Below are 14,903 nucleotides of genomic sequence, written 5' to 3'. Positions count from 1 at the left end.
AATCATGTTTAATCGTTCTAAACTCCCATTTCAATCATTGAAATATTCTTAGAAGACGACAATAGCTGTCTCACACAAACTATTAGCTTCAAACCAATTTTCAAGTGATAGAATGATCAATACGAAACATTCCGAGTCTACATCAAATGACTGTCTCACACAAATCATGTAAGATGTTACCAGGTGATTTTCACATGATCATCTTTTGACTTTCGTCAAGATATAAGATGAACTTGGTTAAAGCGAAAGCTTACCAACACATATTTCGAGAAATATGTAAGCGAGTTAAACTCAGCTCGATATATCGAATGTGTATGATTGAAGTCTATATAGCTATACGAATTTTGTCTCAAATAGGAGATAACGTAGATATACTTTTGAGTGATAGATGAGTTCAAGTATCCACATACCTTTTGTTGATGATGTTCCACAAGCTCCCCTTAGTAGTTCTTCGTCTTCAATCGATGAACGTCGGGTAGTCTAAAGCTCAACTATACTTATTATCCTAATCCGAGACTTAGCCATAAGTAGACTAGAAATCAAGAATTATAGTTTTGAAACTAAACTTGACAAACAAGCTTGAGATAGCAACGCTTGCGAGTTCGACCGAGCAGTGCTCTAACAATCTCTCTCTTTGTCAATTTTAGTGACAAAAATATTAATACATATGGATTACAAGATAAATAAACTTTGTAGCTTCTATCCAAATGCTTGATCTCCTTGGTTCTTCAACATTAATCGAAATCTTCGTCACTTCCAAATACTCCAGTGATTCTGAATGTGTTCGGCTTAGCATCATAGTTGTTGAACATCCGTAGCTATAACAATGAGAAAACAGTAGCTCTCAATCATTTTTATACAGTGTAACAGTATTATTACACAACATCAAATTCCAATTTTATCACAACTTTGACAACAATACTATGGTGATAGTACTTCATCTCACATAAAAACCACTCCCCCTTACATAATGATTCGTAAACCATATGTATTTGTAGTGTGAACTACACATTAATTCTCCCCTTTTTTGTCAATATAAATTGGAAAAGGTACGAAAACTAGTGGGATCCTAATAAAATTCTCATTGAGATATTTCATGACCAAAAGAAAACATATCAACTTTGTTTAGATGCAATCATATAGTCTAAACCAAATGCATTCATCAAGGAGTTACTAGAGATACAAGAAAAATCCTACAATATTCCACATCCGCACTCCCCACAAAGATTTGGCAATTACGCACAAGTTCAACTAAGAACTATCCCCCATAAAATTTCATTCCCGAAAGAACAACAAGAGCGACCTTACTTTCACTAGAAAAGAAGGATTTAAATGAATACTTTGATACCTAACAGAACTGTTATCTAGGTAGAAACAAATGCGAAATTGAAACAACACTACACTGAAGTTCTAAGCCTTGATTGACCAAAAGATATGAATGAGTCCAGGGGAAACAGGCTAGAAAACTAATGAACCAAAACAACACCAATAGACTGCCGTAAGTGTTGAAACGTAGCAGTACCTAAAGGTTTGGTGAGAATATCAGCCAATTGTTTTTCGGAAGACATAAATTCCATATTGATGATACCATTTTCATAGAGATATCCTTATGTCAATGTGATTAGTTCTTGAGTGCTCAACAGGATTCTCAGTGATGCGAATCGCACTTGAGTTATAACAAAAGATCTTCATTACACCAGTGTCAATTCCATAATCAGCAAGCATTTATATCATCCATAGAAGTTGAGTACAACATGAACCTGCAGCAATGTATTCTTCTTCGCATGTAGACATGGATTGTGAGTTTTGTTTCTTACTATGACATGCCACAAGATTCAACCCAACATGGTGAAATCCCCCCGAAGTACTCTTTCTGTCTTCCACACATCCTGCCCAATCTGCGTCTGAATAGGCAGTAAGATCAATGTTAGTATCAAAAGTATAAGATTCACCTTACCCGATAGTGTGTTGAATATATCGCATGATCCTCTTTGCAGCTTCAAGATGAGATTCCTTTGGATTAGCCTGAAATCTAGCACAACAACCATAACTAAAGGCAATATCAGGTCTAGTAGCTGTAAGATATAAGAGGCTTCCAATGATAGATCAATAAAGCTTTTGATCCACATTTACTCCTTTCTTATCTCGATGCAGTTTACCAGTAGTGGGAATAGGTGTCAGTTTTGGAGTTGACTTATCAAGACCGAACCTTGTCACAAGATCCTTAGCATGTTTTTCTTGAGATAAGCAAATTCCATCCTTATGTTGTTGAATCTGTAATCCTAAAAATAATTTTAATTCACCAGCGTTGCTCATTTCAAATTTCTTACCAAGAGAGACTTGAAAATCTTTTCCAAGTTTCACAGAAGTCGATCCATAGATGATATCATCTACATAATCTTGATCAATGACAACATCTTTTCCACTCCACTTGGTAAACAAGGTTTTATCAGTTCCACCTCTCGAAAAACCTTTCCTGAGTATGGAAGTAGTTAGTTTTTCAAATAAGGCACGAGGTGCTTGTTTTAACCCATATAATCCTTTTTTGAGTTTAAGAACATGATCTGGGAAGTCATCATTTTTAAATCCCTTTAGTTGAGCAACATAGACCTCTTCCTTTAAATTTCCGTTTAGGAACGCGGATTTTATGTCCATTTGAAACAGCTTAACCTTAAGAAAACAAGCATGAGCTAATAGTAACTGAATGGACTCAAGGCGTGCCGCATGAGAAAAGGTTTCATCAAAGTCGATACCCTCAATCTGTGAATATCCTTGAGCGATAAGTCTAGCTTTGTTTCTGATAATGGTGCCAAATTTATAAGACTTTTTCTTGAATATCCATTTGGTACCAACAATATTGATATTGGATGGACAAGGTACGAGCTCCCAAACATCTTGTCTTTGAAACTTATTTAACTCTTCATGCATTGCATTCACCCAAAAGTGATCGCTAAGAGCTTCATCAATATTTTTGGGTTCTACCTGTGAAAGATGACAACCAAAATTGCAAATTTTTTGAAGTTGTCCTCTTGTCTTAGTTGTAGAATCTTTTCCTCCAATAATACTATTAGTATCATGATTCCTTTGAACCCATATGTGTCTTGGAGGAACCCTTTCTTGTTTAATAGGAATAGCCTAATTAGTACTATTCTCCTCGTCACTGGAAATATCAGGATCAACGACTGTTGGAACAACTTCACCCGATTCTGGGATTTCCTTGACTTTATCAATTGTCTCAGTTGGAGGCAATTCAGCAGGAGGACTATCATGAGGAAAATTGCTCAGATCATCAATGATGACATTTGCAAATTCTATCATAACTTAGGTTCTGAGATTAAATACTCGAAAACCACTACTATCAGAAGCATATCCAAGAAAGATACCTTCATCGCTTTTAGAATCAAATTTCCCTTTATGTTTCTCGATCTTTTAGAATGTATCACTTACTTCCAAACACTCTGAGATAATGTAAGTTGGGCTTTCTATCGTACCACAACTCATAAGGAGTGTTTATGGTTTTAGACCGTAGGTAAACATGGTTGATCAAATAACATGCTGTGAAAACAACTTCTCCCCAAAACCTCAACGGTAGGTTTTTGTTGTGGAGCATTACCCTGGTCATTTCCTGAATGTTCCTATTCTTCCTTTCTGCAACCCCATTAGCTTGAGGAGTAATGGGTGGTGAGTATTGTTGAATAATCCCCAGTTTGTCACAAAATTCAAATACCTTAGTGTCCTTGAATTCAGTTCCACAGTCGCTTCTAATTTTCTTTAGCTTCCGACCTTGTTCATTATCGATTCTATTAACAATCACCAAGGGTTTCATTCTTATGAGCTAAAATTCCACCCAAGTGAATATGGTGTAATCATCTGGCATAAGAAAAGCATACTTCTTTCCAGCAACCGTAGGTTGTTGAATAGGACCGAAGAGATCCATATGAATTAAATCAAGTGGAGATTTAGTGAGAATGTCTCGAGATGATTTATGTGGAACTTTCTTATGTTTACCCTTTTGACAGGCACCACAGACACCATCAATATTTTATTAATTTTGGAACGCCTCTAATAATTTCTTTGTTAATGATCTTAGTTAGAAGGAGATAATTGATGTGACCAACACGCTCATGCCAAAGATGTATAGATTCCACCTTAATCAAATTGCAACAATTACTAAACTGAGTATCAAGAAGATAACAATTATTTTTACCACGAGTTCCTTGGAAAATTACTTTTCCAATTTTGTCTACAATGTCACATCCATTCGCATTGAAGACAACTTTATGGCCTTTGTCACAAATTTGACTAACAGAAAGAAGGTTTGCAGTCATATCTTTAACGTATACAATATCATGGATTTCAGGAACGCCAGGAAGTTTGATCGTCCCCTTCTTGCTTATGTAGCAACAACTATCATCTCTGAATGTTACAGGACCTCCTTCAAATTCTCTCGAATTCACAAACCACGAAATATCTCCAGTCATATGTCGGCCACATCCACTATCAATAAACCATTGAAAGGGTGATGTTGATTTTAGAGAAAAAGCTCTCATACTAACACTACTTTCCCGTCTAGGATTTCTTGTTAGATTTATACACCTTTTTAGAGAAGTAAACAGTTGTTCAGCTTTCTTATGAAGATTACTCGCAACCTTTAAACTTTTCCTGAAATATGTACATGTATGTTTAAAATGATTGTGAGAATCACAGAACATACATGGACCAACATCTTTAATGTCATCTGAGTAGTTCTGAGTCCCATCAGGTTTCACAAAGCCTAAACCTCGCTTATCCTCTGACTTGCGACAATTCTTCAGAGAACAATTAAAGCAGTTAATCAAATCCATTGAAGGAACTTTGACAGACTTCAAATCCTTATACTTTGGAATTTCTGCAATAAGATCAGAATTGATCCGGATTTGTTCATCCAACTTCTTCTGGAGGATAACCAGCTCTTTAGAACTTTCTATAAGATCAGAGTTAAATCCTGGTGAAGCGTTTATCGAGACTTTACTGTCCATAAAGTCTGATCACTAGATTTATAAGGTGTTAAACGTGTTTTCCTGCTATGATACTAATTGAAAAATCGGGGGTCTATCAACCACACACAATATTTCGCTTAGAAATATGTATGGACAAACTCCAATATAATTCCAAGAGAATCAACTAGACAGTCAGACTCAATCAATAGAAATATATCCAAGAGTTATATCTCAATTTCTAAATTCAATCCGCAATCAAACAAATAGGAATTTGCGATCCCGATTAAATATAAGAAATAACTTGGAAGGTATCAAAAATCAATATCCAAGTGTCAATCAATTTAATCAACAACCAAAGGTTGGATTTACAATTGATTGAACTTACGTACAACCTGTGATATTTCAATTTTATAGAAAATATAATGCGGAAAAGAAATATCACAGACACTAGAAGTTTTATTAACGAGGAAATCGCAAATGCAGAAAAACCCCGAGACATAGTCCATATTTGAACACCACAATGTATTAAGCCGCTACAGACACTATCCTACTCCAAGTTAAATTCAGATTAGAATGTAGTTGAGCCCTAACCAATATCACACTGATCAAGGTACAATCACATTTCTTATTCCTTTGAATCCCAGCAGGACTCTGCACACTTGATTCCCTTAAATGATCTCACCCACAACTAAGAGTTCCTACGACCCAAAGTCGAAGACTTGATAAACCAATCTGTCTCACACAGAAAAGTCTATTGAATAGATAAATATATATCCCACGGATATACCTATGAGTTTTGTTCCGTCTTTTAATAAATCAAGGTGAACATGAACCAATTGATACACCGGACTTATATTCCCGAAGAATGACCTAGTAATATCAATCACCTCACAATAATCTTAATCGTATGGTAGCGAAGCAAGATATTGCAGAATCACAAACGATGAGACGAAGATGTTTGTGACTACTTTTTATCTTGCCTATCGGAGATTAAATCTCGAGCCAATCTTAGAGAAGATAGTAATCAATCACGATAGAAACGGAAAGATCGGAACATACAACTACAAGGAAAATAGTTTGGTCTAGCTTCACAATCCCTTTGAAGTCTTTAAGTCGTTAACCTACCGGGTTTTGGAAAAACCTAATGTTAAAGGAGAATCGACTCTAGTCGCAACTAATATCACATATGAGTTGTGGGGATTAGGTTTCCCAGTTTCTAGATTTCTCCCTTATATAGTCTTCAAATTAGGGTTTGCAATAAATGTTACCTTGGTAACAAAACATTCAATATTCACCGTTAGATAAAAACCTGATTAGACTCAAGCTAATATATTTCAACTGTTAGATTGAACTTAGCTTGTTACACACAAATGAAAAGTGACTTCATTTAGATATGAGTAACTGTACCTAAACGTGTGCACCTTGTTGGCTCAACAATAGTTAACCGAAGTTATCCATATGAACACTTTCATATCAACCATATTCATCTTAACCATAACTAGTTAAAATGACTCAAATGAAACTAGTTCTAGAGTTGTTCAATTTTTTATATTCTCATAGAAGTATGCAAGACACAATTGAAGCAAAATCGATTTTGATTCACTCGAATCAATTCATGAACATTATAGCCACGGTTTGCAAAATATTGCATTCCTTATTATATAAGTGTATTTGTTCATGAACAAACCGATTTTAGAACATAACCTACTCAAGTATGCAAACGGGTACGCATACCTAAGTAGCCGAACTTGGATTGTGTTTGCCAATATGCAAACGGGCACGCATACTGTCGTTCACATCCGAACTAAGTTGAATATAGTGCACACAAGGGTATGCATACCAAGGTTCACGGACTTCAACTGACTTTGCCAGTATGCATACGGGTATGCATACTATAGCTCCCAGACTTCTCCTGACCAACCAGTACGCATACTGGTATGCATACTAGATTGTCGGTCTTGGACTACACATATGCAAGTACGAATACTGTGTTTATATCTAATCATGGTTAATCTTTCTAAGCTCCCATTTCAATCATTTAAACATTCTTAGAAAACAACAATAGTTTTCTCACGCAAACTATTAGATTTAAACCAATTTTCAAGTGATCGAATGATGAATACGAAACATTCCGAGTCTACATCAAATGTCTGTCTCACAAAAATAATGTAAGATGCTACCAGGTGATTTTCACATGATCATATTTTGACTTTCATCAAGAATATAAGATGAACTTGGTTAAAGCGAAAGTTTACCAACACATATTTCTAGAAATATGTAAGCGAGTTAAACTCAGCTCGAAATTTCAAATATGTATAATTGAAGTCTATATAGGTATACGAATTTTGTATCAAATAGGAGATAGAGTAGATAGACTTTTGAGTGATAGATGAGTTCAAGTCTCCGCATACCTTTTGTTGATGAAGTTCCACAAGCTCCCCTTAGTAGTTCTTCGTCTTCAATCGATGAGCGTTGTGAAGTATAAAACTCAACTACACTTACAATCCTAATCCGAGACTTAGCTAGAAGTAGACTAGAAATCAAGACTTATAGTTTTGACAACTAAACTTGACAAACAAGCTTGAGATAGCAACGCTTGCGAGTTCGACCGAGCAGTGCTCTACCAACTATTGTAATCAAATCGTTCTCCAAGGCTGATTACTTGATGAATAATCGCTATTCGCTATATGAACGATGTGGTATCCAATTTTTAAAGAAATTGAAAGTTATCAAATGTAAAAACCTTTAAAATCATGATTAATAAGTCCAGTGTAATAATGTTGCACACTAAATTACACAATAGTGTTAAAATTTTAATTTTAATTAGGTACACGTCGTGACTTATGAGTAGCAATATATACGTCTCTAATAAATAGGTTCCGAGAATTAGGACGAGTTGGTGATTTCCAAGTCCGAACTCATTGCTCCTCACTTCGCAACCGAGTAGGGCCGATGAGCGATATCGACTACTTTGGCTGTAACAGTCTTTCTCACTCTCTTTTTTCCCAGTTAGATGGTTCTTTTAAACCGACCTTCCAATTTCATGACATATCTTCTCAATAATAGCATGGTCAGGATGTAGTAGCTCTTAAGTTTTTTATTTGGAAACTAAAAACTCGGTGCGTGAACTTGTAATCAGATATAATAGTTTCAGAATCATACTCTTATAGAACCAACATATGAATTGTCTTAAATAACGCTTACATATTATGAGAGTTTTCTAAAATAACCTTAAGGGTGAGAAGATCTTCGAACAAAATGCGGTTAATGATTTTTTTTCTATTAGGATTCAACTGATAAAAAAGATGGTAGTTATCGATCTCAGAGATGCAAGCAAACCTCAAAAGAATTCCTGATAACACCACTGTCATCGATATGATGCTTGTCTCAATAATTGGGTCGACCGACCGGAAGGCCCAAAGGAGGGAGTCCTTTTTATGACCACTTTTTTTTATAAATTGTAAAGTAACAAAAATGTGCAATTTGATAAAAAAAATTTAGAAACGGTTAGTATTAAAACACTAAAAATTCCCTCCCTGATTCTATTTTTTTTTCCTTTAGACATTTTCGTAAATAAATCGAAAAGGAAGTGGGAAAATAGGTAATACTACTTTTAAGGAATATGAAATACCCGAAGTCAAATGATATTTTCTAACTGTCTTATCGCAACGGTGTTTTTTTTTTCTTTGGTTGGCCCTCCCCACCGTGACAACAATATTCTAGTATCATATAGATTTGGAAAGGTTGAATGGTCACTATTGATAGAGGAATAACACCAATGTTAAAGAAGATTTAGCAACAATGTGATTAGAGATCCACCGCTGATAATACGAGCTAAAGGAACAACTACAAATACAAAATATTAATCTTCCATGAAAATCAAATCTTACATAGATCAATAAATAACAGTAATATTGATTGATTAAAAAAATGACTTTTCGTTTTCTAAATGATGCTAAAAACACCTACACCTAATGAATAAAAACTCCTACTCCTAAATTTAATATAATTCCGAACATGTTAATATTTTTTACAGAAACAATTGTTCATACAATGATTAAATCTGCAGTGTTTTTAACCAACCATCAAGTGATCTGATTATTAGCATGCTTCCTTTTACTATGGAGATAAAGGGTTCGAACTCCGTAATTACCAAACATAACTCCTTATAGATTTAAGGATATAGTCTGAAACTACTGTTCTTTTTTTATTTATTTTTTTGATGGGAAGATTAATTATATTAACTAGCAAATATAGTACAAAAGGTTTACAATTTAATTTCTATCAATTACGTTGAAAATAATGCTAGGTCGCTGAATGTTTTGTTGTAATTTCGTAGACATATGCATAAGACTTTTTATTCTTGCTTCCTTAGCTATACGGTCCTTTTTGGCGTTGTATTTTCGATTTGTACACTTTACCTGAGCTTGAGGAAGATCTTTTAATATTGTCTTGGTTTCCTGCACGGTGTTTTCAGCTGTCCATGAGATATATGTGTTGTCCTTGTTGATGTTGTATGTCAATACTTTACAATCAGTTACCATTGAAACGCTTGACAAGAAGTTTTCTCTTAGCCAGATGACCACTTTTTGTAGAGATTTCGCTTCCGCATGAAAAGCCGAAGTAGCTGTCTCTGAACCCGCTGAAAATGTGCATGAATGTTTTTTGATCTACAGAGTAAACAATATGGGTGTATCCCATTGAAAGGTCTTCTTTCTTGAAAGAAGAATCAACAAAAATTATTCAGTCTGTGTTTATATCTAACCATTTGGTATTGACCATTATTAACTGATTGTTGTCGAGGCCTTCTCTCTTATTCTTTTGAGAGATGGATTGCAGAAATCTGTTGATCTGGTCAATCAGTTTAATTGGTTCTGGGTTTATTTTTTCAAAAAAAACCGAGCATCTGTATTTCCAGATGAACCAAAATATGGTCGAGATTTTTCCTACAAAATTATCCAAATCTGGATTTAGTAGCAAACTCTTGACCCATGAAGTAATCAGATTTGTATTAACTGAAGAAGTTAAATTTCCTAGCGAAAAGCCGAACCACATAACTCTAGCGAAAGGACAAGATCTGAATATATGATTCTCGGTTTCCTGAACTTGAGAATCGCACAGTTGGCAGTTTGGGTCAATTTCTGGGTTATAGGCCCCTTGTCTCGAAGAAGTAGGCAAAGCTTTTGAGCTAACTTCCAGACAAAGAGTTTAATTCTTGGAACTTCTTGAATTTTCCATATTTTTTCCATGGGAAATCTATCAACGGTTTATCGTCTTCTTGAGCTTGATTAGCCAAAAAATTATAAATGTTTTTAGTCGAGAAATTTTCTGATCTGATTTTGTCTTGTTCTTGTCTTCTTTGAGTTGTGGCTTGAATTTTCTCTCTCCTGGGCTAAAGAATCTATCAATTTTCTCTCTGAAACTACTGTTCCAAATCATCAAAAGAACAAAAAAGAAAAAGTCTGCAGAAATGCTAGCTTGACCACAAAAAAAAACCCAAATGACTAGGATGGAGTTGAGAGCTCACTTTGATCAGCGATGATACTAATATTAGAACAACTACTAAAGGCCATTGGATCCACCTCTCGGGTTTTATTTTGGGATAAATTGCCATCAATCAAGAATCATTGATCGTTAACTCTGATTCACAACCAAGTGACAAAGCTATCGGAAGTGATATGGCTCATGCCACGTTCTTAGCATTGGGATGGTCATGTGGTAAAGTGGGGCGAGGCATCTATTAGCTAGCATTTTCGCAAGGCTATCCATGCCGAACAAGCTTGGAAGAAATTAATAATATGGTTTTTTGGAACGTACTCAAGTATTTTAAAGTTTTTTTTGGGACTCGTTCTTGCACTCAACATGAGAGACTACCGTCCAAGCCATCTGAAAAGCTGAGCTTGCTTGTTCCTATGGTGAATGAAACCGTCCAAGTCATCCAAAATAGTTAACTCATGGGTGTCTCCACAAATGAACACTATCTTCTTCAGACTTCTTCACAATGTCGTTACTTACAAATCATTTTCCTCAGTTCATCTGCATCTGTCAAAACATTTCACAACCTTATCCTCTTCCTCCTCAGAAGGCAAACGAAAAGGTTTGGATCAAGCTTTGAGAATTTTAAAACTCATAACACCAAAACCTACTCTTACCCATGCCCGTCAAAACCATCTCAACCTCGTACAATCTTGTTTGGTTGATAAAAATCCTGATGACCATAACATCATATCTTTTAGAAAGATACCACTTGAAGAAGTTCCAAACAGAGATTTTGTTTCTAATGTCGATAAGAATAGTCTCTCCACTGCAATAAGTTATTGTGGGTATGTTAGAGGTTTCATTCATGGAATTCAACTCCATTGTTTAGCAATCAAGACTGGGTTTGATTCATATGTTTATATCGGAACTTCTTTGGTTAATTTGTATGCGAAATGTGGTGATCTGGTAAATGCATATAAAGTGTTCGTTGAAATGCCTGAAAGAAATGTTGTTTCGTGGACTTCGATAATTGCAGGATTTTCTCAGAATTTGCACGTGTATATGTGTTTGAAGCTTTACCATCAAATGAGGCATTCAAATGTGAAACCAAATGACTATACTTTTACAAGTCTGTTAAGTGCTTATACAGGTAATGGGTTTCTTGTGCAAGGTAGAATAGCGCATTCTCAAATAATTCTTATGGGTTTTGATTCATATACTGATATCTCAAATGCATTAATATCTATGTACTCAAAATGTGGTGATATTCAAGATGCAGTTTATAGCTTTGAAACTATGGAAAGAAGAGATATTGTTTCATGGAATTCGATGATTGCGGGTTATTCGTTGCATGGGTTATCTGAGAAAGCTATAAAACTTCATGAAGAAATGCAGAAACTAAAAATTAAACCAGATGGCATCACTTTTCTAGGAATTCTATCATCATGTCGACACGGTGGGCTTGTAGAAATCAGTAGGCATTGCTTCAATTTGATGCTTGAAAATGGGGTTAAACCAGATTTAGATCATTATTCGTGTATGGTTGATAGTTTAGGTCGAGCAGGGTTGCTAGAAGAAGCTAAAGTATTTATTGAGGAAATGCCGGTAACTCCTAATGCAGTTATATGGGGATCACTATTATCTTCATGCAGACTTTATGGGAATGTTGCGATTGGAATTCATGCAGCTGAGAAGCGTCTTTTATGTGAGCCAGATTGTGCTGCAACTCATGTGCAGTTATCAAAATTCTATGCCATTGCGGGGCGAAGGGATCAAACAGTGAGAATCCGAAAATTGATGAAAGATAGAAATTTGAAGACGAATCCTGGGTATAGTTGGATTGAGATTAAGAACGAAATTGTCAGTTTTGGAGTTGATGATGGATCAAACATAAGAGCTACTGAAATATTTGATGTAGTCGATAGTTTAGTTGAGAACATGAACAGTTCAGTATATGACCCGAATTTGCACCAAGGCATTCAAGGTTTTGAGCTTTAACCATGCATGGAGTTTTAACAACCACAAATCCATGGAATAGTTATTGGTTGATGATCTTTCTCAAATCCATGGAATACTTTTATGTGTATTTTGGGTCTTGATGAACCTAATATTGTGGAGCAAAATTCCGAAAACCAAGAATCTTAAGAATACCAGTTGCTGGTGTGTCAAGCAGCCTCAAAAATGTTGGTCTACCAATGGATTTGGTCTTGATATCTGGGCAGACCCATGGATTCCCACCCTTCAGAATGTCAAGCCAACTACCCCACAATATTCAGAAGCTGGTGAGTGATTTGATGGTCCTAAAATGAGAGGAAATTGAACCAACTGTTGATGCAGAAGATTTTTGATCCTTTGGTAGCCTCTCAGATTCTTAGAATCCATATTGATATTAGTAAGGATGCTAGGACGGACAAGCTGGTGTGGACTCCTAACCTCAAGGTGATTTTACTTGCCAACCCTGGCAGAAACTTTGAAGCTCGAATTTTGGTGAGTTTTCTTGTTTTAATGGTGCTCCTTTCCCATGGCCGATCTTCTGGAAAAAGGAAAATATTGCTACAAAATATTCACATGTTTCAGTGGAGGTTAATGCACAATGGAGTAGGGGTCTTTCAAAAGATAGGAAGGCTTATTGAAGGGATTGTAACCGACTGCAGATTCTATTACTCTTAAAGAAATAGTCATAAAGTAGTCCCTTGCTAAGGATAATGGATACAGCTTCTGTCTTGGTGCTTGCATTCTGTGGCCTATTCGGAAGACTTGTAATGAGGTTGTTTTCTTGATAATGGTAAGCCTCAAGTGAATCATATCATTAGAATTGCTTTGTACTGGTTCTCTCATTTTTACTTTCATGGTCGAAGTGATGAAAAATTGAGCACTTACACTGCAGATTCTACGGATGTGTTTCAGAACTTAGATGAGTCTTTTTGGGCTGCTCCTACAGGTAACACTATCAAAATTAACATCTTTGCTGCAGTCGCAGAGGGGCATGGCTCTTGTGCTGCCGTTGAGTGGCCAAATTATCTGTTGTAAAACTTCTCTTCCATTCCTAGTGTTGCTGAAGCTTTGGTGGCTGTAAAATCTTACCATCCAAGTCATCTGAAACAGTCCTGCTAGCGAGAGAACGAAAAGATGATGCTGAATGATTGAACATAAAAGTTGTTCATTCATAGGCTTGACCATCCAATATCACACTAAGATTTATCTTGCGTTTTTGCATGTTACAGAGGAAATGTTGTAGATGAACTTGTTTTTGTTAAAGAGAATATAGTTACAAGGTAATAATATTTTCCCCCGATTTCTCAAAGTATCATGTATGCCAACACCCAACTGATTTAATGCCTTTTTTCTTTTTATAGACAATGGTCTCTTTGTTCTGTTGACGAAAATAGAGTCTGCCAGTGTCATCAGTCCCTAGCTCTGATGTGCTGTTGCAGGTTATATTTTTCTTGCTTATTAGTTGTCATTTTCCTAGAAAATGTTTTGCCACTGTTTTTGTGAGTATGTACCGATATTTTGTGCCACAAGAGTTCATGGTTTGCCTTCCAGTCATGGGAGATGTTAGACCTTTTTGTGACTTTTGTTGCTCAGTTATCAGATTACGTGTGGGTATAGTTTGTCGCTTTTGTGCATTATCACTGTCCCTTCGTGATGTGAATTACCTAATATACGACTTGTATTCCAGCCAGCAAGTTCCATATCTGCCTCAGAATAATTTTGAAGAGCGGATGAAACGAAGTTGCCATAGTGCTTTAGTTAAAAGTTCTTCAGGTCTACAGAAAGCAACCGTGAGCAGTGCGCTTCGGCTACCATTTTTAAGTTGGTGGTGGCTCTACTTGTTCTTTTATGTTATTACGAGCGTCTGAGAGAAACTATAGAACTAGGAATGTATTTTATAGAGGTGGCATTAAGTCGACTGTGTATTGTACACCGTTATGTAAGGATATTTTTTATTTCACTTAGTCATATGGTTCACTAATTTGACTTTGAATAACTTTTTTTTATGGACATCTCGGACAATTAGAAAGGACTAGTCATAGTTATTGAATTCTGATTTCTTGTTTTCTTGTTCCAAGGCTGCTAAAGAAAAATATGGACTTCGAAAAATCAAACTTTAGCTCAAGTGATCCTTCCTTTTTCAATGGTCTCCAATTATGGCATTATACACACTTGTGACCAATATGAATTTGATGTTCTCCTAAAGACTGGAATAATTTCCCTTGGTGCTATGTGATTTTTGAAAATGTGTGCCTGTCAATGAAAATGACATTGTAAGAATAATCAAATCTTTCTACGCAGACTTGTTTTATTCGATGGCAGGAAGAAATGCATAATCACAAACTTCTGGGAGTATCACTTGTAATTCTTCTGCCCTCCTACGTGCATTACCGGGCGACTTGACCATTAGGAAATTTCTAAGACGGCTAACAATATGGTAGTTCCTAATGA

The 14,903-nt window shown here is 35.8% G+C and overlaps 2 protein-coding genes across 3 annotated transcripts in view; both read left to right on the top strand.

Annotated features, from left to right (window-relative positions):
- The window catches only part of LOC113355621 (pleiotropic drug resistance protein 1-like), a 74,852-nt gene that overhangs the window by 38,382 nt on the left and 21,567 nt on the right, over positions 1-14,903 (top strand). The gene's annotated exons all lie outside the window — the stretch shown is intronic.
- On the top strand, positions 10,832-14,241 carry LOC113355623 (pentatricopeptide repeat-containing protein At2g37320-like). 2 transcript variants are annotated; one of them, XM_026598530.1, is made up of 3 exons: positions 10,832-13,242; positions 13,345-13,732; positions 14,140-14,241. In XM_026598530.1, the coding sequence occupies exon 1, from the start codon at positions 10,899-10,901 to the stop codon at positions 12,453-12,455; it is 1,557 nt and encodes a 518-aa protein (XP_026454315.1). In that variant the 5' UTR covers positions 10,832-10,898; the 3' UTR covers positions 12,456-13,242; positions 13,345-13,732; positions 14,140-14,241. The 2 variants fall into 2 exon arrangements, with proteins under 2 accessions (XP_026454315.1, XP_026454316.1); XM_026598531.1 differs by lacking the exon at positions 14,140-14,241 and having other exon boundaries at positions 10,832-11,607; positions 11,737-13,242; positions 13,345-14,113.

Source organism: Papaver somniferum, chromosome 3 (genome assembly GCF_003573695.1).
Source record: "Papaver somniferum cultivar HN1 chromosome 3, ASM357369v1, whole genome shotgun sequence".
Taxonomy (NCBI): Eukaryota; Viridiplantae; Streptophyta; class Magnoliopsida; order Ranunculales; family Papaveraceae; genus Papaver; species Papaver somniferum.
The sequence above is the reverse complement of the archived record's forward strand: the minus strand, read 5'-3'. Positions and strand labels throughout refer to the sequence as shown.

What these genes read in the sequence shown, in the direction of transcription:
- LOC113355623 (XM_026598530.1), top strand. Translation starts at nt 10,899, where the DNA reads ATGAAACCGTCCAAGTCATCCAAAATAGTTAACTCATGGGTGTCTCCA.